The following is a 25,555-nucleotide window of genomic DNA, read 5'->3' as shown; positions in this document are numbered from 1 at the left end:
GGATTTGGGTTAAACTCTCATCCCTGCACACAGCATCATGTGATTGGAAGGGAGCAGGGACCCTCCTCCCCTTATCCCCCTTGTTTTTTGCTGAAATGTGGGCCTGTGTGTGTGAAGGCCAAAAGCCTGAGTGATGCTGGGAAATTCCTGCCTCGGGGAAGAGATGAACTCATTCTTACATAGTAGCTTATGACTTCAGCACAGTAGACAGAGGAACGTTTCAAGCAAATGAACATGAAATGATGGCCTAATTCTAAGTTTCAAGTACAAACACACAGTGCCCAGTTCAGAAGTATACGTTTAGATGTTATTTTCTATTCGGCTATGCGTTTATATTTCTATTATGGATTATAATAACAGGACATGCCGATAATGACAGTACCATACTTTTTAGACCTGCTTTTCTACCTGCTTGACTATCTATAAAATGGGAGAGTAAAAACTGAAGGGATAATAATATAAAAGTATTTGGGAGGGAAGTATAAAGGGAACTCTATATGGTTATATAATGTGATGTTTTTTTTAGACAGACAGGCTGGCATATTATGCTCAGGAGAGGAAGAATATATCACCCCTGTTTCGGGGAAATGGTACATTCCAGTGTGTCAACAGGCAGGGGAATATATATATATATATATATACACACACACACGCACACACAGTTGAAGTCAGAAGTTTACATACACTTAGGTTGGAGTCATTAAAACTTGTTTTTCAACCACTCCACAAATTTCTTGTTAACAAACTATACTTCTGGCAAGTCAAAATATACTCTTTTGCATGACACAAGTAATTTTTCCAACAATTGTTTACAGACAGATTATTTCACTTATAATTCAATGTATCACAATTCCAGTGGGTCAGAAGTTTACATACATTAAGTTGACTGTGCCTTTAACCTCTCTAGGGGGTGTGGGACGCTACCGTCCCACCTGGCCAACAAATTGCAGAGCGCCAAATTCAAAAACAGAAATACTCATAAAAATTCATAAAACATACAAGTGTTATACACTGGTTTAAAGATTAACTTCTTGTTAATCCAACCGCGGTGTCAGATTTCAAAAAGGCTTTACGGCGAAAGCATACTATGCGATTATCTGAGGACATTATCTCTTCCGGGTGGAGATTATAACAGAACATAGCCAAGATTTTCAAAAGTTCCTAGATGACCAGCAAGGTCAAATAATAATAATCACAGTGGTTGTCGATTGTGCATCAAGTCAGCGCCTCAGGAGTAAATGTCAGTTGGCTTTTCATAGCCGATCATTCAGAGTATCTCTACCGCTCCTGCTGTCTCTAGAGAGTTGAAAACAGCAGGTCTGGGACAGGTAGCATGTCAGGTAAACAGGTCAGGGTTCCATAGCCGCAGGCAGAACAGTTGAACAGCATGGCCAGGTGGACTGGAGACAACAAGGAGTCATCAGGCCAGGTAGTCCTGAGGCATGGTCCTAGGGCTCAGGTACTCCGAGAGAGAGAAAGAAAGAAAGAATTAGAGAGAGCATACTTAAATTCACACAGGACACTGGATAAGACAGGAGAAATACTCCAGATATAACAGACTGACCCCAGCCCCCCGACACATAAACTACTGCAGCATAAATACTGGAGGCTGAGACAGGAGGGGTCAGGAGACACTGTGGCCCCATTCGATGATACCCCCGGACAGGGCCAAACAGGCAAGATATAACCCCACCCACTTTGCCAAAGCACAGCCCCCACACCACGAGAGGGATATCTTCAACCACCAAGCCTCCAGCTGTTTGCGTAGAAATTCTAGGGACAGTTAGGAGGCCTGCGTCTTGTGACCGTAGCGTACGTGTAGGTATGTACGGCAGGACCAAATTGGAAAGATAGGTAGGAGCAAGCCCATGTAATGCTTTGTAGGTTAGCAGTAAAACCTTGAAATCAGCCCTAGCCTTAACAGGAAGCCAGTGTAGAGACGCTAGCACTGGAGTAATATGATCACAATTTTGGGTTATAGTCAAGATTCTAGCAGCCGTGATTAGCTTTAACTGAAGTTTATGCAGTGCTTTATCTGGGTAGCCGGAAAGTAGAGCATTGCAGTAGTTTAACCTAGAACTGACAAAAGCATGGATTCATTTTTCTGCATCATTTTTTGGACAGAAAGTTTCAGCTTTTTGCAATGTTACGTAGATGGAAAGAAGCTGTCCTTGAAACAGTCTTGATATGTTCTTCAAAAGAGAGATCAGGGTCCAGAGTAACGCCAAGGTCCTTCACAGTTTTATTTGAGACGACTGTACAACCATCAAGATTAATTGTCAGATTCAACAGATTCAACAGTTTGAGTTTAAAAGTAGAACATTTGCAGCCATCCACTTCCTTATGTCTGAAACACAGGCTTCCATCGAGGGCAATTTTGGGGCTTCCCCATGTTTCATCGAAATGTACAGCTGTGTGTCATCTGCATAGCAGTGAAAGTTAACATGTATCCGAATGACATCACCAAGAGGTAAAATATATAGTGAAAACAATAGTGGTCCTAAAAGGAACACCGAAATGTACAGTTGATTTGTCAGAGGACAAACCATCCACAGAGACAAGCTGATATCTTTCCGACAGATAAGATCTAAACCAGGCCAGAACTTGTCCGTGTAGACCGATTTGGGTTTCCAATCTCTCCAAAAGAATGTGGTGATCGATGGTATCAAAAGCAGCACTAAGGTCTAGGAGCACGAGGACAGATGCGGAGCCTCGGTCTGACGCCATTAAAATGTAATTTACCACCTTCACAAGTGCAGTCTCAGTGCTATGATGGGGTCTAAAAACAGACTGAAGCGTTTCATATACATTGTCTTCAGGAAAGTTTAAAAAATATTTTCTGGGTCAAGGTTTGGCTTTTTCAAGAGAGTCTTTATTACTGCCACTTTTAGTGAGTTTGGTACACATCTGGTGGATAGAGAGATGTTTATTATGTTCAACATAGGAGGGCCATGCACAGGAAACAGCTCTTTCAGTAGTTTAGTTGGAATAGAGTCCAGTATGCAGCTTGAAGGTTTAGAGGCCATGATTATTTTCATCATTGTGTCAAGGGATATAGTACTAAAACACTTGAGTGTCTCCCTTGATCCTAGGTCCTGGCAGAGTTGTGCAGAGTCAGGACAACTGAGCTTTGAAGGAATACGCAGATTTAAAGAGGAGTCCGTAATTTGCTTTCTAACGATCATGATCTTTTCCTCAAAGAAGTTCATGAATTTATCACTGCTGAAGTGAAAGCCATCCTCTCTTGGGGAATGCTGCTTTTTAGTTAGCTTTGCGACAGTATCAATAATACATTTTGGATTGTTCTTATTTTCCTCAATTAAGTTGTAAAAATAGGATGGTCGAGCAGCAGTGAGGGCTCTTTGGTACTACACAGTACTGTCTTTCCAAGCTAGTCGGAAGACTTACAGTTTGGTGTGGTGCCATTTCCGTTCCAATTTTCTGGAAGCTTGCTTCAGAGCTCGGGTATTTTTTGTATACCAGGGAGCTAGTTTGTTATGACAAATGTTTTTGGTATTTAGGGGTTCGACTGCAACTAGGGTATTGCGCAAGGTTAAATTGAGTTCCTCAGTTAGGTGGTTAACTTATTTTTGTACTCTGACTTCCTTGGGAAGGCGGAGGGAGTCCGGAAGGGTATCTAGGAATCTTTGGGTTGTCCGAGAATTTATAGCATGACTTTTGATGATCCTTGGTTGGGGTCAGAGCAGATTATTTGTTGCGATTGCAAACATAATAAAATTGTGGTCTGATAGTTCAGGATTATGAGGAAAACCATTAAGATCCACAACATTTATTCCATGGGACAGTATGACTGTGGCAGTGAGTAGGTCAAGAGGCATGTTGGACAAAACCCACTGAGTCGATGATGGCTTTGAAACCCTTTTGGAGTGTGACTGTGGACTTTTCCTTGTGAATATTAAAGTCACCAAAAATTTGAATATTATCTGCCATGACTACAAGGTCCGATAGGAATTCAGGGAACTCAGTGAGGATCACTGTTAATTGCCCAGGAGGCCTGTAAACAGTAGCTATAAAAAGTGATTGACTAGAAGCTCAAAAGACGAAAAATTGAAATTTGCTATCATAAATGTTAACAACACCTCCGCTTTGCGGGATGCGCAGGGGATATGGTCACTAGTGTAACCAGGAGGTGAGGCCTCATTTAACACAGTTAACTCATCAGGCTTGAGCCATGTTTCAGTCAGGCCAATCACATCAAGATTATGATCAGTGATTAGTTCATTGACAATAACTGCCTTGGAAGTGAGGGATCTAACATTAAGTACCCCTATTTTGAGATGTGAGGTATCACAATCTCTTTCAATAATGGCAGTAATGGAGGAGGTCTTCACTCCAGTGAGATTGCTAAGGTGATCAACGCCATGTTTAGTTTTGCCCAACCTAGTTCGAGGCACGGTCTCAATGGGGATAGCTGAGCTGACTACACTGACTGTGCTAGTGGCAGATTCCACTAAGTTGGCAGGCTGGCTAACAGCCTGCTGCCTGGCCTGCACCTTATCACCCTAAATCATTCTCTCTACTATTATTCTGACATTTCACATTTATAAAATAAAGTGGTGATCCCAACTGACCTAAGACAGGGAATTTTTACTAGGATTAAATGTCAGGAATTGTGAAAAACTGAGTTTAAATGTATTTGGCTAAGGTTTATGTAAACTTCTACTTCAACTGTATATACAGTGGGGAGAACAAGTATTTGATACACTGTCGATTTTGCAGGTTTTCCTACTTACAAAGCATGTAGAGGTCTGTAATTTTGATCATAGGTACACTTCAACGGTGAGAGGCGGAATCTAATAAAAAAATCCAAAAATCCAGAAAATCACATTGTATGATTTTTAAGTAATTAATTGGCATTTTATTGCATGACATAAGTATTTGATACATCAGAAGAGCAGAACTTAATATTTGGTACAGAAACCTTTGTTTGCAATTACAGAGACTTTACACGGTACCTGGAGAATAAACACTTCTCCTTACAGCTGCCCATGTCCCTTAATGTTGATGATGTGGTTGTTACTGACAAGAAGCACATGGCTGAGCCCTTTAATCACCACTTCATTAAGTCAGGATTCCTATTTGACTCAGCCATGCCTCCTTGCCCGTCCAACATTTCCTCATCTTCCACCCCTTCTAATGCTACTATCCCCGATGCTTCTCCCTCTTTTTTCCCCAGCCCCGCTACAAAGTTTCTCCCTGCAGGCAGTCACTGAGTCCAAGGTGCTAAAGGAGCTCCTGAAACTTGACCCCCAAAAAACATCTGGGTCAGATGGTTTAGACCCTTTTTTCTTTAAGGTTGCTGCCCCTATCATCGCCAAACCTATCTCCAACCTTTTCCATTGCTTGGAAGGCAGCCACGGTTCGTCCTTTATTTAAAAGGGGAGATCAAGCTGATCCTAACTGTTATAGGCCTATTTCTATTTTGCCCAGTTTATCAAAAGTGTTGGAAAAACTTGTCAATAATCAACTGACTGGATTTCTTGATATAGTCTATAGTCTATAGTCTATATAGTCTATAGTCTATAGTATTCTTTCTGGTACGCAATCTGGTTCCCGCTCAGGTTATGGATGTGTCACTGAAACCTTAAAGGTCCTCAATGATGTCACTATTGCCCTTGATTCTAAGCAATGTTGTGCTGCTATTTTTATTGACTTGGCCAAAGCTTTTGATACGGTAGACCATTTCATTCTTGTGGGCCGGCTAAGTAGTATTGGTGTCTCTGAGTGGTCTTTGGCATGGTTTGCTAACTACCTCTCTCAAAGAGTGCAGAACATCTGCTGTCTCAGCCACTGGCTGTCACCAGGGGAGTACCCCAAGGCTCGATCCTAGGCCCCCCACTCTTCTTAATATACATCAACAACATAGCTCAGGCAGTAGCTCACTGCAATCTATAGCTCACTGCACTCTATACTCCTCTGTAAACTGGTCATCTCTGTATACCCGTCTCAAGACCCACTGGTTGATGCTTACTTATAAAACCCTCTTAGGCCTCAATCCCCCCTATCTGAGATATCTACTGCAGCCCTCATCCTCCACTTACAACACCCGTTCTGCCAGTCACATTCTGTTAAAGGTCCCCAAAGCACACACATCCCTGGGTCGCTCCTCTTCAGTTCGCCGCAGCTAGTGACTGGAACGAGCTGCAACAAACACTCAAACTGGACAGTTTTATCTCAATCCCTTCAATCAAAGACTCAATCATGGACACTCTTACTGAGAGTTGTGGCTGCTTTGCGTGATGTATTGTTGTCTCTACCTTCTTGCCCTTTGTGCTGTTGTGTGTGCCCAATAATGTTTGTACCATGTTTTGTGCTGCTACCATGTTGTGTTGCTACCATGTTGTAGTCATGTTGTGTTGCTACCATGCTGTGTTGTCATGTGTTGCTGCCTTGCTATGTTGTTTTCTTAGGTCTCTCTTTATGTAGTGTTCTGTTGTCTCTCTTGTCGTGATGTGTGTTTTGTCTAATATTTATATTTTATTTATTTTAATCCCAGCCCCCGTCTCCGTAGGAGGCCTTTTGCCTTTTGGTAGGCCGTCATTGTAAATAAACATTTGCTCTTAACTGACTTTCCTAGTTAAATAAAGGTTAAATAAATAAAACATATATTTATATCAAATTCAGTGATTGAAATTATGACCCCGTCCTCAATAGCCTATTCAGGCAAGCTACTGGGAAACACAAGCGCTTCTTACCTCGAAATTGCAAATGAATTAGTCTGTTAATTTGATCTAAACCAGCTGCTAAATCGTTCAGTTTAGATCTTGACCACATCTTGCCTAGGCTACTGTAGACTATCTGAAATAAAAAGGTAGGCCTATCAGGGACTATAGGCTACCTTCACCTATCAAAGCAAACCATGGCAAAGTTGAATTCCAATCATAAACCCGGATTTTAGTCTGTAGCCTATGCCTATTGAAATGACAAGTCAATCTCGCAAATGGGCTATTTGTACCTGTTTGTTGTCTTAATATCTGGCACATAATAACTGCACAATTGCCAGAACATAGCCTAACATTTATTTTTTTCTTCTTCCAAGTGTTTCCTGCTCAGAGATTGAGATCCTCTGTTCAACTTTCATCACTCAAACTCATCTTTCAGGTTTTAGCTTTAGTTATGCAGATGCGCAAAAGGGATTTATTTGCAATTATAAACCGGGTTTGAGGCCTGATACTGATTAGCTGATAGCCGTGGTATATCAGACCTTATACCATGGGTATGACCAAACATGTTTTTTTTTACTGTTCTAATTACATTGGTAAACAGTTTATAATAGCTATAAGGCAACATGGGGTTTGTGGTATATGGCCAATATACCATGACTAACGGCTGTATCCAGGCACTCCTTGTTGTGTCTTGCTTAAAAACAGCCCTTAGCGGTGGTATATTGGCCATGTACTGTACCATAACCCCTCATGCCTTTTTGCTGAATCAAAGCAGTCATCATAGAGTTAAATCGACATCCAATGTTGGAAAATTATCTGGGGAGTTTAATAAGGGAAAATTATATTTTATCTTGCAATATATTCAAATGTGTTTATTACCTCATATCATAGTTTGCAATAATTATTATTTTGATAATCCGAATTTTGCATATTGGTTCTTTAACATTATGGAAACATTATTTATTGTATAAATGTGGCAACTCCTCTTTTGCTGTGAAAAAAATAGGTCGTTTTCAGGCCTTTTGGGCGGGTTTTGTTTTGTCATTGGTTAGAGTATTTGCTGAACCTGGCAACCCTGATCAACGTTTCCATCGCGCCCTGTTCTGATACACGTGAAAACCCCGTGGAAACCATCGGTTCCATCTTCTCCTTTCCTCGTCACACGGTCCGCTAAACTGCTATCAGGGAGCCGAAAAATAACGGGACACCCACATATTTTTATAAGGACGTCTCCACTACAGTCTTTTTCTTTCGGGTGGTGAATTCCGTGTTAGTGTTGAATTAGCTGAGATGAGACAGCGCAAATGTAATTTGTTGTCTTAGATGAGCCGTGTCAGAAAAAGCAGTATGAGATGACATCCGCAGTGAAAAGAATAGCGTGATATATTTGGTTTAGATCTGAATTGAGCACTATTGATAATGTATCATCTGTTTGATGACATTTTGTGAAGAACTGAAAGTGTTTCGACCGATTAGACGCAGTGTCGGTGACACTGACAACGACAACGGATTTAGGCGCTTATCACAAATGACAGACGTTTCTTTCTTATTACGCTATATTCCATATATTGACCATGTTTTATTAGACTACAGTCTATATTTTTAGATGGTCTTGAATAGATATAATCGTGATTGAATAGAAATCATTGCGCCCCTTCAAAGCACTGCAAAGAGCATAGGCTACCCCGTTTTGTGATGGCTTCTCTTCATCGAAGATACAACGATGAGTTTTCATAACGGCAAATCGGCACAATGTACTAGTAACTAGTCTATTAGGCTACTATTTATTTTGAATACATTTTTATAAAACATAGAAGAAAAGTAAATGAACATTGCACAGCTAAATCATTTAAATAAAATCATGGATTTTATTTAATCATGCTCAATACATGTTATTTTATTGCCTGAACAATCTGAACAGACCCAATTCCCCTCCAGTAAAACTGAGAGCAGAACTTCTCTGTGATGTTGGACATTAAAATGAAGGAGGCGTGTCGGATCTGCGCCCGTGAGCTCTGCGGTAATCAGCGGCGATGGATCTTCCACCCAGCCTCCAAACTCAACCTGCAGGTGCTGCTGTCCCACGCTCTGGGCAGGGAGCTGACCCGTGATGGCCGTGGGGAGTTTGCCTGTTCCAAGTGTGCCTTCATGCTGGACCGCATGTACCGCTTCGACACAGTGATCGCCCGCGTGGAGGCTCTGTCCCTGGAGCGCCTGCACAAGCTGCTGCTGGAGAAGGACCGGCTGAGACAGTGTATAGGAGGCTTGTACTGGAAGAACAACACAGAGGACCAGACCCAGGATCAGACTGGGATGGGAATGGGGATAGGGCTAGGGGGTATTGGGGCTGGAGGAGGGCTAGGGGGTACTGGGGCTCCACCACAGGGGAGTCACCCTCAGACAGCCCACCACTCTCTGTCCAGTGGTGGGCTGTCTGAGGGTGACTCCCCTGTGGTGGACCTCTCAGCCCTGCAGGAGGCCAGGTACAGCTCCCTGCTTCAGGGCGACCTGGCCAATTCTGTGTACGAATCCTGGGCCGACCACGAGGACCAGCAGAGTCCGGCCCCGGATCACCAGCACCACACCCAGCATCATCACCCTCAATGCTCAGGATCAGAGACTCTGTCTGGGCATCGCTCCAGGCGGTGCAGAGGGTGTGCGGCTCTCCGTGTGGCCGACTCTGACTACGAGGCCGTGTGTAAGGTACCTCGGCGGTTAGGCAGGAGGAGCACGTCGTGTGAACCCTCCACCCGCTACTCAGGCAGTGCCATGGGGGGTGAGGAAACCTCCACAGGGTCAGAGTCCACGCCTGTCCCCTCAGAGTCCTCTCCCTTGGGGCCAGAGAGCGACAGGACCCTGTGCGATGGGGACACAGAGAGGATAACCCTCAGCCCGGGCTCATCGATAGAATCTCAGGACACAGCCGTGGACGTGGCTCAGCCCTGTACCGCTCACCAAGTTGGGGAAGAGGAAGAGCAGGGAGAGGGAGGAGAGAAGGACCCAGGGAAGGATCAGAGGCGAGACCCTCGTCTCCAGGGGGATGATGCCCCCAGGGAGGGGTCAGTCTCTGGGTTGACCATGGAGCTGGCTCTGTCTAGTGAGGATCTGGGAGTACAGACCTCTAAAGTCCCCTCAAGGCAGCAAGCTCCCTATCCTGGTCAAACCCAAACTGGAGACGGGCCTCTCTGGGCTCCCCCTGTCCCTCAGAACCCCAGACTATGACCTCTACTCCCACCCTGGTATCCCAGAGTGGGTGACCCCCAGCAGTCAGCAGGAGCTGCAGACAGAGCTGTCAGAGATGGAGGAGCAGTGGCTTGATGACTATGTGCAGTGTGGCCCCTTCTGCTTCCAGCAGGTACCTAGCAAGACCACCACCAGCCCCTGGATCATAGAACAGACACACTGGAACTAACGAGACCAGATAGAGGGGCTTGAATTTGGGAGGAGATGGGATGGTATCTACTGGCCTGGAAGGGTCGTGATTCTACAGACAATGAAACCACTTTTCCCCCATCGTTATCCTAGCAACACGTCTGTAGCCATGACAATGGTTGCTATATGAACAACGATGCCCCGTGTTAGGCATGCTCTCCACTGTTTAATCCACCTCCATAGCTTCCTTTGTCGTGTTAATAATTAGCTACCCTTGATACATGGCTAGGAATGAGCGTACTGATATTCTGAAATAATGGCCACTTGATAAGTATGACTCAGAGAGTTTAGTGGGTTGGTTTTTCCACTGAAGTTTGATTCACTGAACTTATAGAACAGCATGTAATCATTAGAGCCCAGCTTGAGTCCTGTGTGTGTATTAGTGTGTGTGTTCTACCGGTATTGGGTTTACAGCACATTATGTGGGAGCAGGATTGGTTGATCTTTGAAATGAAATGACAAGGATATTTTGAGTTATTTCACTATCCCTGACTACTAGAGACTTTACAGACCAAAACAGCCCCTCACAATCACAAAGATAGCTCTATAGAGCTGAATTGACAAAAAAAACAGGAAATAAATGCCACTCTGCCGTGGAAAGAGGGACTACTTTCTCAGGAAGTTATAGTGCAGTGAACTGACCTCATCACTTTCCACTCTCACACAGGGGCATGGGAAGTGTGTGTGTGCTTGTGTGTGTACATATACGTGCATTTAAAAAAAAAAAGAATGTTATAAACCTGAACCTATTTGTGCGTGTTGTGTGTTTCAGAGGCTGCTAGATGAACAGCAAGGCCAGCTTCGTCAGTATGAGACTGCTGCAAGTCAGTGTGTTACTGAGCTCCAGAAGGCCCAGCTCCAGGTCCACTCTCTACAGGCCAAGATCAGAGAGAGCGAGGCCGGGAACCAGGTACCACTTCCCCCACAGACTTTCACCATTCCTCCTTCTGAAGCAGTTCCTATTTTTACTCTACTTGACCATAGCATACAGTAGACATGCATCCAAGGCGGATTATTTGTTAAGTCTTCAGACAATTAACACTAAATTGAACTATTAATTCAAAGGCCTGCTTATAAACATTTTTAGCACTTTTCTGATGTGTCTGTGAATGTGATGTGTAGAAGCTGCAGGTGCGACTCGGGGACATGGAGTGCGAGCTGCGCCTGGTCAGAGAGAAGGCCCAGAGACAGGAACGAAACGTCCTCAACCTCACCGACACTGTCAACAGCAAGGAGACTGAGGTACAGAGGGAGAGAGGGAAGAGGGGGGGAGAGGGAATGAAGGAGAGGCAAAAAGAGTGCGAGTGAGAGACGGACTAACAGAAAGCGAGAAAATGAGAGACGAAGAGACTCTGGTAGGAGAGAGGGAGGTACACAAAGAAAAGCCGGAACAGCAGGCCACTTTACACGGTATTGTGTCCAACCAATGATGAACAGCAGGCCACTTTACACGGTATTGTGTCCAACCAATGATGAACAGCAGGCCACTTTACACGGTATTGTGTCCAACCAATGATGAACAGCAGGCCACTTTACACGGTATTGTGTCCAACCAATGATGAACAGCAGGCCACTTTACACGGTATTGTGTCCAACCAATGATGAACAATAGGCTACTTTACTCATGTCTTTTTGTGTGTTTCGTGTGTCTCCCACTCAGGCAGCAGAGTTGTACCGGGTCATAGAGGAGCAGAATAACGTGCTGTGTTCTTTGAAAGAGCTGGCCAACAGAACCCAGCTCCAGACACTACAGGTCAGCCCTCCTCTGAACCGTGCACACACCTCACACACACACTTCGTACTAAAGTCTGAGAACACTAAAATGCTCTTAAATCTACAGCTGACGTGACGACACCGTCATTTACGGTTTGTGTAGTGTGTTACAATTTTTTATCAACATGATAATTGAGAGTAATAGGAGCTTGGCTTTCTCCATCTCTAATAGACCTTGTATTAATACATACGCTTGATAGGATCCTTTGTAATGTCCCACAGTGCTAGTATAGAGAAAGCACAGCTGACCCCAGCACACAGCACATAGAGCTATCTGTAAACCGCCTTCACTCTCTGGCTCTCTTCCACCCACACCCTCCTCATCTCCACTCCCTCTACCCCGTCTCGGGTGCAGGTGTCTGGGGCGGAGTTAGTGCGAGGGCAGGGGGAGGTGCTGGCCCTCCAGGGCTCTCTGTTCCAGGCCCAGCTGGAGCTGCAGGAAGGCCAGAGAGCCCAGCGTCAGGCCACCAGGAGGGAGGAGGACCTCACCAGAGCCCTGCACCGCCTGGAGAAAGACCTACAGGGAGTCATGGATCACAGACACAGTACTGAGAGACACAACCAGGTGTGTGTGTGTGTGTGGGGGGGGTTATATATAGCCTTGCAATGGGGTTATATTTTCATTTTGCGAGTATGTGCATGCGTTTGCTTGTGTGTAAACATTGTAGGAGACTGTGCTCCTACCTGTCTGCTCTAGGACTTGCATCTGGTGCTTGAGAAAGCTCGATCAGAGCTGCAGCGGAAAGAAGAACAGCTGAAAGAGAAGAAGGGAGAGAGACGGAGAGAGGAGGAGGAGAGGGAGAAGAGCATCCGAGAGCTGAGGACCTCACTACAGACCAAAGAGCAGCTGGTGCAGGTCAGAAACAGACAGACACTCACACACGCATGCGCGCACACACCCCATTCACACACCACCTCCCTCATCCACAGCCGTCCCAACACACACTGTCCCTGTCTCTCAGGAGTACTCCGAGTTGTTGGACCAACAGCAGGAGCCCAGGGAGAAGAGGGACACTCTCCTCACCAAACTGAAAGATCGCATCAAGGACAGGGACAGAGCACTGGAGGTGAGAGTCATCGTCTAGGAGAGAATGAACCTCAACGAGAACATATTACAGATATAAGAGGCGGGCAATCAAACTCGTGATCCAGGACTGCATGGGTTGCATGGACAGCAGTGGTGATTGATGGTGGTGACTGACAGCTGTGTTCCATTAGAGATGCATTACATTGTTCTATTCCGTTGTGTTCCCTCCCATCAGCGAGCGGTGGATGAGAAGTTCCAACGTGTGGAGGAGAAGGAGGGAGAGATGCGTCGGCTACAGCTTCTTCTCAGAGAGAAAGAGAGAGACCTGGAGAGACAACGCTGTGTACTGTCCAACAACGAAGAGACCATCACGGTACTGATGAGCACACACACGCGCGCGCGCGCGCACACACACACACACACAGACACTGGTTACTGAGTTCCTTCTAGACACCGGTTACTGAGTTCCTTCTATCTTATGTGTTAAAGAGCCTGGAAGTGCTGGTGCGTGGGAAGGGTTTGGAGCTGGAGCAGGTGTGTGAGGCATGGATGAGTGTACAGCGCCACCATGAGGACAGGGAAGAGAGACACAGCCGCAGCCTGAGAGAGAGAGACACGCTCATCAGCCAGCTACAGAACGCCCTGCACACACGTACCAGTGAGGCTGAGGTGACATGCCCTAATTATACACTTGCCACAGTATACATATACTGTACACCAGCACAAATAGATTTTTGCTGATCAGTGGCAAAATATTTTATTCTTGATTCTTCACACTATTTGCAATTTCTCGTCTTCTCTCTCTCTCTCCCTCTCTCTCCCTCTCTCTCTCTCTCTCTCTCTCTCTCTCTTTCCCTCTGTCTCGCTCTTCCGCTCTCACATTATCTCTCGCTCTCTGCATCCCAGGACCTGACTGGAGCCCTGCTAGATAAGGTGAAGGCAGGTCCCAGTGAGGTGGTGGATGAGCTGAAGGCTCGCCTCTCTCTGAAGGAAAAACTGTTCCAGGAACTGCTGTCCGACCGCAGCCGCCAGGCCCAGGAGCACCACTCACAGGTCCAGGACCTGCTCAACACCATCGGTACCAGAGACCAGTACATCCAGGTAACAAAACCACACTGGCCTGAGAGCTGTGGTGTGGTATTGTCTGAGGGACTGATTGGGTAGAGAGAATTCAGAAGAGAAAGAAAGAGTGAGAGAATGAGAGAGAGAAAGAGACTTCTGCCACAAAGAAGCTGTATCGAGTCAGATCTTTTAATCCTCAAAAACCTCCATCCTTTCCTTCCCTCTCCCTATCCTCCCCTCTCCTCACACTTCTCCCCCTCCAGGAATCGGCAGGTCGTCTGGGTGAGGTGATGAGTGAGCAGACTGTACGTCTCCAGGAGCTCCGCAGACAGCTAACCTCTTGCTCACTGGCCTACGGGTCCCAGCTAGGCCTCCGGGGTCCGGACTTCCAGGGGACCAGCCAGGACCTCCGGGCCTTGCAGGAGGAACTGCGTCTGGCTCTGCGGAGGGAGAGGGAGGCCCAGGCTGAGCTCACAGCCCTCAGGACCCAGGGCACTGCCAGGCCAGCTGACAGGCAGGCAGAGTTTGAGGGTGGGCATCAGAGGAGCATGGGGCTCTGTCTGTAGTGGCACCTTTTTTGGGTGATGATGCTAACCATAGTTAAGACTTCACAATGTTATTTATATATCAGCTAATAGTTTATTTTATTTTATATATGGTTTTAGCTTAATGTAAAGCTTTGTGCAATTCTACATTTGTATGTTTTAACTGTGTAATGCATTAGATTATGTTTACAGCAGCTTAAGTATCAAATGCTTCTTTGAATGTATAACCAGTAGGCAAAGAAACAGAGGGAAGATATGACTTATGTTGACATACAATGCAAGGGATTTTGAACTTTGTATGACAGTGTCGATAGCATCACGTTTCATGTTATGACATCTACTATTTATACTAATAACATGCGTGTGCCTTCGCATGTTCAACTGCATGATTCATGGTGGTTATATACCATGTAATGGTATTGCGTGTTGCTATAGCGGTCTCTGCAATTTGTATGGACTATCTAATAACGACTGCTGTCTGAAATGTGCGCTTCAAGTGGATTAGAGGTGATGTTTTGCTTTTGCCAGAGTACGGTACATTTCAACAACCATGAATTATTCTTATTCGTTTTAGCTCATTGTGTGTGTAACATCTATAAACCGTTGTCTGAGTGTCACGCTATAAGATTCCACGGTATGTAAAAAATAAAACGTAGTTTTCTGACCTTGGGAATCCTCCTCTCTTCGACTAGAGGTTTGTCAAATAGGACCCCCCCCCAGAACCATTTGTTCTGATAACGTGGCAGAAGCTGCTTTGCTCCAGTCTCTACCATCATCATCAATGGAGCGCGAACCCTTGTGTTGAGCTGAATAAACAAACCTTGTGTTGATGTCGTTGGGTTTACATGGTGTTCGTGGTGGGCCTGGCTCCACTGTCCCTCCCTCCTCACCTCCCTTGCTTCCTGCATGAACATAGTCTACCTGAGTTGTACACTGTTCATAAACGTATCTGTATCCAGTTACGTTAAGGTCAATCTCTGTTAACACGCCTGGTTCTCTCCACTTCCCAACCTGTCACAGTTGGTTCTACTCGGAGTAATAGGTAGTATCAGTTGAGGCCATTTGTGGATAAAAGGTAAGAAACCCACCTAGACGTACAGTGTGGATGCATGACTGCATGAGCGTGTGTGGGTATATATATACACAACCCCCCCCATTTCAACACTAAAATGCTCCAATGGCATCAGTCTATTCGAATGTTTGAAGGGCAGTGCTCATTACATAGAAACAAGGGTAGACTTTCCTAGTTGCATGTTTTACATGCCAATCAGATTCATCCTGATTAGACCCAATGAGCAGAGAACATACCTCCTGCTGGCCACACCTCTTCTTAAAGTCTGTGTCACTCGTCTCTTGTTGCACAAGCCGCGTCTCCAAAGTACAGCATCTGTGGGAAAGAGAATATTGTAACGCTCAAGTCTCTTAGCACTCACTCTGCTGTCTGACCGCACAAGATTACAGGCAGCTAGTGCTTAGACGTGCTTTTGAATGAGTTTCTATTTGAATAGTGTATTCCTGAAGTCCAACACTGAACAGATTGCATAGAGGTCTAGACAAAATGATGGACTATTACATTAGCCAAAGGCCTTATGCTTTTTAGAATGTGCATCCTGCACTGTTTGACACAATTTAATACTCTGCCCTGGCCAATTGCACCTCGTATCACATCATCTACTATTACCTAGTTATACGTCATAAACCTGTAGATTTGATCAATGAAACATTTTGATGATATTCGTTTTAAAAGCATTGAGTGTTATGCGACCTCCTTACAGTACATTTAAGCTATCTTCTAGTGTCACGTTCTGACCGTAGTTCCTTTTTTATGTCTTTGTGTTAGGTTGGTCAGGGCGTGAGTTGGGGTGGGTAGTCTATGTTCTTTTTTCTGTTTTTATATTTCTATGTGTTTGGCCTGGTATGGTTCTCAATCAGAGGCAGGTGTCGTTCGTTGTCTCTGATTGAGAATCATACTTAGGTAGCCTGTCTTCCCCATTTTGGTTGTGGGTGTTTAATTTCTGTTTAGTGTCTGTTCGCCTGGCAGAACTGTTTCGTTTTCTCTTCGTTGTTATTTTGTGTAGTGTTCAGTTTTTCATTAAAATATGACCAACACTTACCACGCTACATTTTGGTCCTCCTCTCCTTCCACCAACGAGAATCGTTACATCTAGTCCCCCGCTATTGTGTAATTTTATTTGACTGTAAAATGACTAATATATATATATATATATGTGTGTAAAACTACTCCAATAGCCTTACAGTAAACATTTTAACATCCTCTCCTAGCCCTCTAGTCTGCGATACCGTAGCATGTAACTCGACAGAGCCGTGTCTGTAGGTTTGTATTTATTGTATTTACTGTTAGCAGTTAAAGTATCTGCTCTTACTGTATACTTACGGTATATCTTACAGTTTACCTTACCGTATATCTGCCCGTACAGTAGTATATCCCAGTACAGTGAGATAGATTCCCTCAGAGGAAAATAACGTGTTTTATGTTTGAAGCTTCTCTTCCTGTCATTACTGAGAGGGGGAGAGGTTTCAAGGGTGACCACCACCATTACTGAACGTGGGAAGCGTCGTTTTGTCGACGCGTTCACATCAGTTTGCTTTTTTGGTGGAAAGACTTTGACATGCAGAAAGGCCAGGATTGGGGTAGGCTATGTGTGGTATGAAAATGTACCGTATTAAAATGCTTGTTGAATTGTACTCTGGCAAAAGTAAAAAGTGTCAAGGATTTGTATGTTTTAATCGATCTGTTGCCACAAATGCAAAAGAGTAGTACTCTATGTCAGTGTGATATTTTCTTTTCGGGCTTTTCTTTTCATGACTTGTGTGTGCATGTATGTGTCCATGTTATTGCTTATGTTTCAACTAAGAACTGCATTCTGGGGTCTCGGTTCTCTTTCTAGAATTCAGCTCAGAGGACAACGATAATGTTGAGGTCAACAGTAACTATGCAGACAGCATGGAGGAAGAGGACCCCAAACTGACAGCTCGAACCCTAGCCACCATGCAGGTAGGCCCTGTGCTGTACATATAAAATTGAAATAGTGGTAGATTATTTTGTCTTAATCATGTCACATTTGAATCTTTCCTAACCACCACTCATATTTTAGTTATCAGCCTGGGTGATCCAAACACACTGTGGCGATTTTGCACACTCAGCGTTCTCTCGCTGTCATTTTTGCCACTCTCCTACAATCAGAACTCTGGAGGACCTGGGAAGGGGAAGCTGTCCCAAGAGGCAGTGGGAGACGCCCAGGGGCTGGTGGAGGTGAAGCAGCTGGTGCAACAGAAGAGGGTGGTGGAGAGAGAGCTGCAGGAGCTCAAGGCTCAGCTGGAGAAGTCTGGCTTCTCCCTGACCAGGATGAGGTAACACACGCTGACTGCATACATGTTATTATGAAACGTGATATAGATACAGTATACACTGAGAGTACAAAACATCAAGGACACCTTCCTAATATTGAGTTGCACCCCCCTTTTGTCCTCAGAACAGCCTCATTTCATTGGGGCATAGACGCTACAAGGTGTCGAAAGCGTTCCACAGGGATGCTGGCCCATGTTGACTCCATTGCTTCCTACAGTTGTCAAGTTGGCTCGATGCCATTTGGGAGAGGGACCATTTTTGATACACACAGGCAACTGTTGAGCGTGAAACTCAGCAGCGTTGCAGTTCTTGACACAAACCGGTGTGCCTGGCACCTACTACCATACCTTGTTCAAAGGCACTTAAATATTTTCTCTTGCCCATTCACCCTCTGAATGGCAGACATACACAATCCGTGTCTGAATTGTCTCAAGGCTTAAAAATCCTTCTTTAACCTGGTTACACTGATTGAAGTGGACATTATTTTTTTATATATATAAAAAATTAAAAATAAACGTTTTACCCCTTTTTCTCTGCAATTTCATGATATCAAATTGGTAGTTACAGTCTTGTCCCATCGCTGCAACTCCCTTACGGACTCGGGAGAGGCGAAGTTCAAGAGCCATGCAATTGAAATGGATTTAACAAGTGACGATCATTAAGGGAATCATAGCTTTCACCTGGATTCACCTGGTCAGTCTATGTCATGTGAAGAGCAGGTGTCCTTGATGTTTTGTTCACTCAGTGTATATATGAATGAACGTGAATGAGAATAAATGAAGTAAACGAAAATATATCCTGGTTCATGCAACTATTTTTGTATTTTCGGACAATTACTGTGGTGTACATACGGAGGTCCCAGCTTCTAGGTTCACAAACGCCTGTGGTTTTCACCCTGGTTCGAGCAGTGGATATGAGAGGTGCTAGTTGAGGTGTGTCTGTCTGCCCTCTCTCTCACACAGGAAAGCCCTCTTCAGCCTACGCATGGAGAACACGGAGTTGAAGTCTCACCAGACAGAGAGACGGTCAGAGACGGACCCCAGGGATGAGCAGGGATTCCTGGAAGAAGGGGGGAATGAAGAAAAGCTGGTTGTGGAGGAGGAGGACGAGCAGCTGTGTGGGGTGGATCTATCTGGTGGCTGGGAGGATGAGTGTCTGTCCCAGGGGAAGCGCTGTGCCCCCAGGTCCACCTTGAGAGACCCTGGCCTGGGGAAGAGACACTGCACTAGGCCTGTCTCTCTGGACCTGGGAGACCTGCTGTCCCACTCCACAAAGGAAGGGGAAGACATCACACCAAATTATACTCTAGTAACGCGTGCTACTGTATGTATGGTAGGTCAACAGTGAGAGGCCCCATCGACTGATTACCTCAAGAAAGGAATATCATTCTAAATATTTACGTGACTCTGGTCCTGTGTTGCAGGATGATTATGTGGAGGAGGCAGGAGGAGGAGAAGCTGGAGACAGGAAGCAGAGCCCCACAGAAAAAGTGATGGTTGAGAATGCTGTGCGGCTCCGGCTGGAGAGCGAGGAGCTGCAGGAGAGACTCATGGTTTCTGAGGCCACCGTGGAGGCTCAGGAGGAGCAGCTCAGAGACTACAGAGATCTACCGAGTGAGTCAATACACCCTCACCACACATACGCACACATGCACACATACTGTTTGTCTATCACACACACGGCAATATGCTACATGCGTTAATTATTTGAATGTATTGTTCTCTCTCTCTTTCTCTAGTGGAGACGTCTGTGCAGCAGGACAGTAAGCAGGCCCAGGTGGATCTACAGGACATGGGCTATGAGACGTGTGGTCGCAGTGAGAACGAGGCTGAGAGGGAGGAGACCAGCAGCCCAGGTACTATTACTATTGACGCTACAAATGCCAGCATTTTTTTTTTTACACTAAAGTATTGCTGTACTCTGCATTACTTGAGGGTTATCGGGAGATTTAAACAATCTGCTATGGTTTAGTAAAGCCACAAGAGGGCAGTACTGTATTTCAGTTGTGTAACCCACGTCCCCTCCCTTTCTGTTCCCCGCAGAGTTTGATGATCTGGAGATGTGCACTTCTCTGGAATGCGGCGGCTCCCAGTGGTGGTCAGGTGTTGTGCATCCTCGGAAGGCCGGTCCTCCAACATCAACCTCCAAGGCTGATGACTTCACATCTCTCCAGCGATTGGTTGAGGACCTGCGCTCGCAACTCTCCCGCTCCCAGACGGTGATCCGGAGTCTCCAGGGCCGCCTGCGCTCCCTCTCCACCTCCAGTGACCCCTTCGGCCCCTCCAACGGCCCATCCACCCCCCGCAAGGTCAATTGGGCCATCCAGTTCCAGTCCTCGCCCTCCCAGAGCGGCCTGGATGAGGACGAGGGCTGGGAGTCGTCTGGTGGGGGTCTAGGGCCCTCCCCACATCACCCCAAACCCGACAAGGATCTCCAGGAGCTGGTGTTTCGCGTGGGAGCCCTGGAGGACCAGCTGAGGAAGGGCAAAGGGACCCAAGCAGGGACTCCAGGGCTCCCTGCAGAGGGAAAGGCTTCCATCTGGCCTGGGCCTGGGTAGGTAGCACAACCACTAACCCTGGTCCACATGTTAGAATGTATACAGCAGATTCATTTACAGTAAACACAGTATTTGTGACCCATGGAATGGAATGGAATCCACAATCCTCTTGTTGCTAGACAATCCACTGACCCGGGGGAACCAGTTTGTTTCATATTGACGCTTCCTTCTTCATCTGTCTCATGTTGACTCTTCCTTCTTCATGTGTCTCATGTTGACTCTTCCTTCTTCATCTGTCTCATGTTGACTCTTCCTTCTTCATCTGTCTCATGTTGACTCTTCCTTCTTCATCTGTCTCAGGTTGACTCTTCCTTCTTCATCTGTCTCATGTTGACTCTTCCTTCTTCATCTGTCTCATGTTGACTCTTCCTTCTTCATCTGTCTCATGTTGACTCTTCCTTCTTCATCTGTCTCATGTTGACTCTTCCTTCTTCATCTGTCTCATGTTGACTCTTCCTTCCGCCTCTGTCTCCTTGCAGGAAGTTTGATACCCTAATTCAGGCGCAGGCCCGTGAGCTGTCGCTCCTGCGCCAGAGGATGCGAGAGGGTCGTGGCGTGTGCCACATCCTGACCCAGCACCTGGGCGACACCACCAAGGGCTTTGAGGAGCTGCTGCGTGCCAATGACATTGACTACTACATGGGCCAGAGTTTCAGAGAGCAGCTGGCGCAGAGCAGCGCCCTGGCACAGCGAGTCAGCACTAAGATCAGCGGACGTGAGTGGAGAGGTGAACACACATGTAGACACATAAGATGTGCACCATTGCACACACATAGCACTTACTGGACCCAAAAAAACACACAAATTCGTTCGCAATTTACATATAGCGCTGGCAAAATGATTGTAACCTATAATTGTGGACAATCACCTTGATTTGATTTGACCATGAACAAAAAATGTGTTTTGTCAAAGTTGTCTTAATACATTTATTTTAGGAGAAGGGGGTTTTAACTTCATCTGCAAGTCGATGTAGTTTTCCCAATAGCAGTTGTACATTTTGACATGAAGTGGGTGAAGTTTGTAATCATTTTAAGAGCAGAACGGAATGTCGGAATTAGAAACTTGATTTCCAAAAGTTGCACGCGGTCAAATCCATTTGTTTTTGAGACAGGGGTGTCACTAAAGCTATATTTTATTCATTAGGTATGTCGTATTTAATTTTCAAAGATGCCTTATGGTGCATTACAAGCTCAAAACATTTTTTGGCAAAAATGACAATTATACCAATAAACGTGGCCATTTGCGTGACATTTAATCCTTACCCAAAATGACATAATCGTTACAGCCCTAATTACACGATACCCATGAGCTAACAGGTAGCTAATACACTCAATCTTCAACATCTTTTGACTTTACAACAGACATTTGCAAACACAATTTCTCAGTCATGTCCATTCATGCCCAGCAAGACATAGCATGAGTGTGTGTGACCGTGCTTCTACACCTGCACTGCTTGCTGTTTGGGGTTTTAGGCTGGGTTTCTGTACAGCACTTTGAGATATCAGCTGATGTACGAAGGGCTATATAAATACATTTGATTTGATTTGACCTTATATGTGTATTTTCCTTATATAAAGTGCTAATGTCTCTCTTCAGGGGATCATCCAGAGATGCATGATGACAAGACTGGCACAGAGCTGCTCGCCATACGGTATGCGTCTGACAATTTGCTTTCTGTGTGCGTATGTGTGTGTTTGCAACAGTGTGACATGAATGCAACAGTATTTCATCAGTATCAGTGTCGTCTCTGGTTGCTATTGTTGGTAACTCTTCTTTATAGCAGTAGACTTTGGCAGTTGGAAAACATTGATTGTTGGGGGCATGTGTGTCCTCCACTGGGGTTCTCTCTCTCTCTCTGGTTTGTCACTTGATCAGTGATCCACACAGAAAATCAACTAGTCTGATTAACTCACTGGTAGACCAGCAGACTGGACAGTTGGCTGTGAGTTGCTCATGTCGCTGACGACATCGGATCTCAATCCGATACACCACTGTGACTGTGATTGTTGGGGTGTAATCTCTTTGAAAACTACTGAGAGACAGATCTCTCCATTTCCCTCTTTTCCTTTCCTAAGTCTATCCACTATATTTCTCTGCCTGTCTTTTTTCGCTCAATCATCTTTGCCCTCTCTCTTTCTCAACCTCTCTAGTCCCTTCGCCCCCATGCTGGTAGAGTGGCTGGTTTTATAGCGTTAGCAACATTAGCGTTAAGGCAAACATGTTGAGTCAGGGCCGTGTGATGTCACCACTGCTAACCAGCCCCATGGTGACAGTAATTGGAGAGGAGCATTGCGATTGGATGAACCCACTGCCCTCCCTCTGTCTCCCTCTGATCATTGTGGCAGCAGCCTTAGACCGCCACGGGGGGATTTGGTTGCTGAGAAGGCATCCTTTTTTTCTTTCCATCGTGTGTGTGTGTGTGTGTGTGTGTGTGTGTGTGTGTGTGTGTGTGTGTGTGTGTGTGTGTGTGTGTGTGTGTGAGAGTGAGAGTTAGCCAGTCATCCAGGATACAGTGTTGTGGGCACGCAGACAAGACTCACGCTGTCTTGTGTTTGGGTTCAGACTCGGAGAAGGAGGAGTGTGCGAGTATGAAAGAGGGAGAGAGAGAAAAACACAATGAACAGAACCTGACAAACATTGTATTCCTGTTTCAGCTCGTACGGTACTGTATGTTTTTTATCTCTTCATCCCTGAGCTGTGCTCATCTCGTGACGTGGTCCTCATAGAGTCGACTGGTGCTGAATAACCTCTGAAATTGGTTAACTTGGGTCAAACGTTTCGGGTAGCCTTCCACAAGCTTCCCACAATATGTTGGGTGAATTTTGGCCCATTCCTCCTGGCAGAGCTGGTGTAACTGAGTCAGGTTTGTAGGCCTACTTGTTCGCACATGCTTTTTCAGTTCTGCCCACGATTTTTCTATAGGATTGAGGTCAGGGCTTTGTGATGGCCACTACAATACCTTGACTTTGTTGTCCTTTGCCACATCTTTGGAAGTATGCTTGGGGTCATTGTCCACTTGGAAGATGCATTTGTGACCAAGCTTTAACTTAATGACTGATGTCTTGAGATGTTGCTTCAATATATCCACATCATTTTCCTACCTCATGATGCCATCTATTTTGTGAAGTCCCTCCTGCAGTAAAACACCCCCACAACATGATGCTGCCACCCCCGTGCTTCAGGGTTGGGATGGTGTTCTTCGGCTTGCAAGCCTCCCCCTTTTTCCTCCAAACATAACGATGGTCATTATGGCCAAACAGTTCTATGTTTGTTTCATCAGACCAGAGGACATTTCTCCAAAAAGTACGATCTTTGTACCCATGTGCAGTTGCATACCGTAGTCTGGGTCTTTCATGGCGGTTTTGGAGCAGTGGCTTCTTTCTTGCTGAGCGACCTTTCAGGTTTTGGCGATATAGGACTCGTTTTACTGTGGATATAGATACTTTTGTATCTGTTTCCTCCAGCATCTTCACAAGGTCCTTTGCTGCTGTTAAGGGATTGATTTTCACTTTTCACACCATCTCTAGGAGACAGAATGCGTCTCCTTCCCGAGCAGTATGATGGCTGCGTGGTCCCATGGTGTTTATACTTGCGTGCTGTTGTTTGTACAGATGACCATGGTAGGTACTTCAGGCGTTTGGAAATTGCTCCCAAGGATGAACCAGACTTGTGGACGTCTAAATAAAAACATTGGAGGTTTTGGCTGATTTGTTTTGATTTTCCCATGATGTCAAGCAAAGAGGCACTGAGTTTGAAGGTAGGCCTTGAAATACATCCACAGGTACACTTCCAATTGACTCAAATGATGTAAATTAGCCTAGCAGAAGCTTCTAAAGCCATGACATCATTTTCTGGAATTTTCTAAGCTGTTTAAAGGCACAGTCAACTAAGTGTATGTGAACTTCTGACCCACTGGAATTGTGATACAGTGAATTACAATTGAAATAATCTGTCTGTAAACAATTGTTGTAAAAATTACTTGTGTCATGCACAAAGTAGATGTCCTAACCGACTTACCGAAACTCTAGTTTGTTAACAAGAAAAAAGTGGAGTGGTTGAGAAATTAGTTTTAATGACTCCAACCTAAGTGTATGTAAACCTCCGACTTCAACTGCAAGTGCACTACAGGAAATAGGATGTAAATTCATGTCAGATGCAGCCATGGCCCGAATAACTCCCAGGCCCAGACCACAGCTTCAGAGTCAGCAGAGAAACCCACCTCTGTGCCGTGCAACGCTGTTGGGGGAAGTATACAATAAACACAGAGTAGCAGTAACTGTGTCCCAGCTCTCCTCTGTTTCTGCCCCTTTCCTCAGCTAGAGTTCTACTCTCATTTAAAGCATCAATGGGGAGATTCTGATTTTGGAGGACTACTTTCCCCTAGAGTTCCTGTGCCCTTACAGGGTTGAGAGCAGGGTCAGCTATTGCATTTTGGGTAATTAGAGGTGCCTCTCCCTCTCGCTGTCTTATAAAAGAGAGAGGATGGAGAGAGAGAGAGAGAGTAGGATGTAGAGAAAGAGAAGCAGATCCAGGGGATGTATCCCTGCAGTACTGCCACACAGATGGCCAACCAGATGCGGGGGACTTAAATGTGTTTTATTGCCATTTGACTCATTTAGGACAAGCCCTTAATTGAGTGAGTGAAAAGAGGGGATTTGTATTGATTTGATTCCCTCGCATGTGCCTTCTCGCGAGAGTGAACTGAAATAGGTCAGGAGCATCTAAATCTACAGAGAGAGAGACGCAGAGTGGAACAGAGAGAGGGAGTGCGCACGAGAGCATCACTTTGCCCCACAAATAGCAAGAGAAGAGCAAAGCCTAGTGTAGAGCATGTTCCAGCACAGGCTCAGCTTTCCCATTTCTAAAACCACAGGAGCACTACGGAGCATCAGGACTCTATTACATGTGCAATGGTGGATTCTCTGAACACTGCATTTGATTCATACTAAGCCCTGGGACTTTTTAAAGGGGGGACTCATTGACTACAGTACTTGGACTTCTATTTTGGACCTTAACCTTGTGCTTGTAGTGGATTTTAGACAAATGTTTAGTTCCTTTTTTTGAAGTATACAACCTTTTCAAAAATCCAGTTTGAGGTAAAAT

The 25,555-nt window shown here is 45.3% G+C and overlaps 1 protein-coding gene and 1 pseudogene across 9 annotated transcripts in view; both read left to right on the top strand.

The window, feature by feature from the left end:
- LOC139406820 (myomegalin-like) overlaps positions 1 to 25,555 on the top strand; it is a 115,541-nt gene that overhangs the window by 74,707 nt on the left and 15,279 nt on the right. For 7 of the 9 annotated variants that reach the window (XM_071149882.1, XM_071149883.1, XM_071149880.1 and 4 more), the window contains exons 10-27: positions 10,891 to 11,028; positions 11,241 to 11,360; positions 11,779 to 11,871; positions 12,247 to 12,456; positions 12,589 to 12,747; positions 12,854 to 12,958; positions 13,154 to 13,291; positions 13,408 to 13,587; positions 13,825 to 14,019; positions 14,244 to 14,511; positions 17,435 to 17,541; positions 17,731 to 17,897; positions 18,858 to 19,227; positions 19,319 to 19,508; positions 19,634 to 19,750; positions 19,938 to 20,448; positions 20,932 to 21,179; positions 22,049 to 22,103. In XM_071149882.1, coding sequence (XP_071005983.1) covers positions 10,891 to 11,028; positions 11,241 to 11,360; positions 11,779 to 11,871; positions 12,247 to 12,456; positions 12,589 to 12,747; positions 12,854 to 12,958; positions 13,154 to 13,291; positions 13,408 to 13,587; positions 13,825 to 14,019; positions 14,244 to 14,511; positions 17,435 to 17,541; positions 17,731 to 17,897; positions 18,858 to 19,227; positions 19,319 to 19,508; positions 19,634 to 19,750; positions 19,938 to 20,448; positions 20,932 to 21,179; positions 22,049 to 22,103 — 3,371 coding nt within the window. The remainder of the gene's footprint in view (positions 1 to 10,890; positions 11,029 to 11,240; positions 11,361 to 11,778; positions 11,872 to 12,246; positions 12,457 to 12,588; positions 12,748 to 12,853; positions 12,959 to 13,153; positions 13,292 to 13,407; positions 13,588 to 13,824; positions 14,020 to 14,243; positions 14,512 to 17,434; positions 17,542 to 17,730; positions 17,898 to 18,857; positions 19,228 to 19,318; positions 19,509 to 19,633; positions 19,751 to 19,937; positions 20,449 to 20,931; positions 21,180 to 22,048; positions 22,104 to 25,555) is intronic. The other 2 variants (XM_071149881.1, XM_071149876.1) reach the window with 1 other exon arrangement.
- LOC139406823 (uncharacterized) lies at positions 8,597 to 10,327 on the top strand (annotated as a pseudogene).

This window comes from Oncorhynchus clarkii, chromosome 4 (genome assembly GCF_045791955.1).
Source record: "Oncorhynchus clarkii lewisi isolate Uvic-CL-2024 chromosome 4, UVic_Ocla_1.0, whole genome shotgun sequence".
Lineage (NCBI taxonomy): Eukaryota > Metazoa > Chordata > Actinopteri > Salmoniformes > Salmonidae > Oncorhynchus > Oncorhynchus clarkii.
This window is presented reverse-complemented; position numbering and strand designations above follow the sequence as displayed.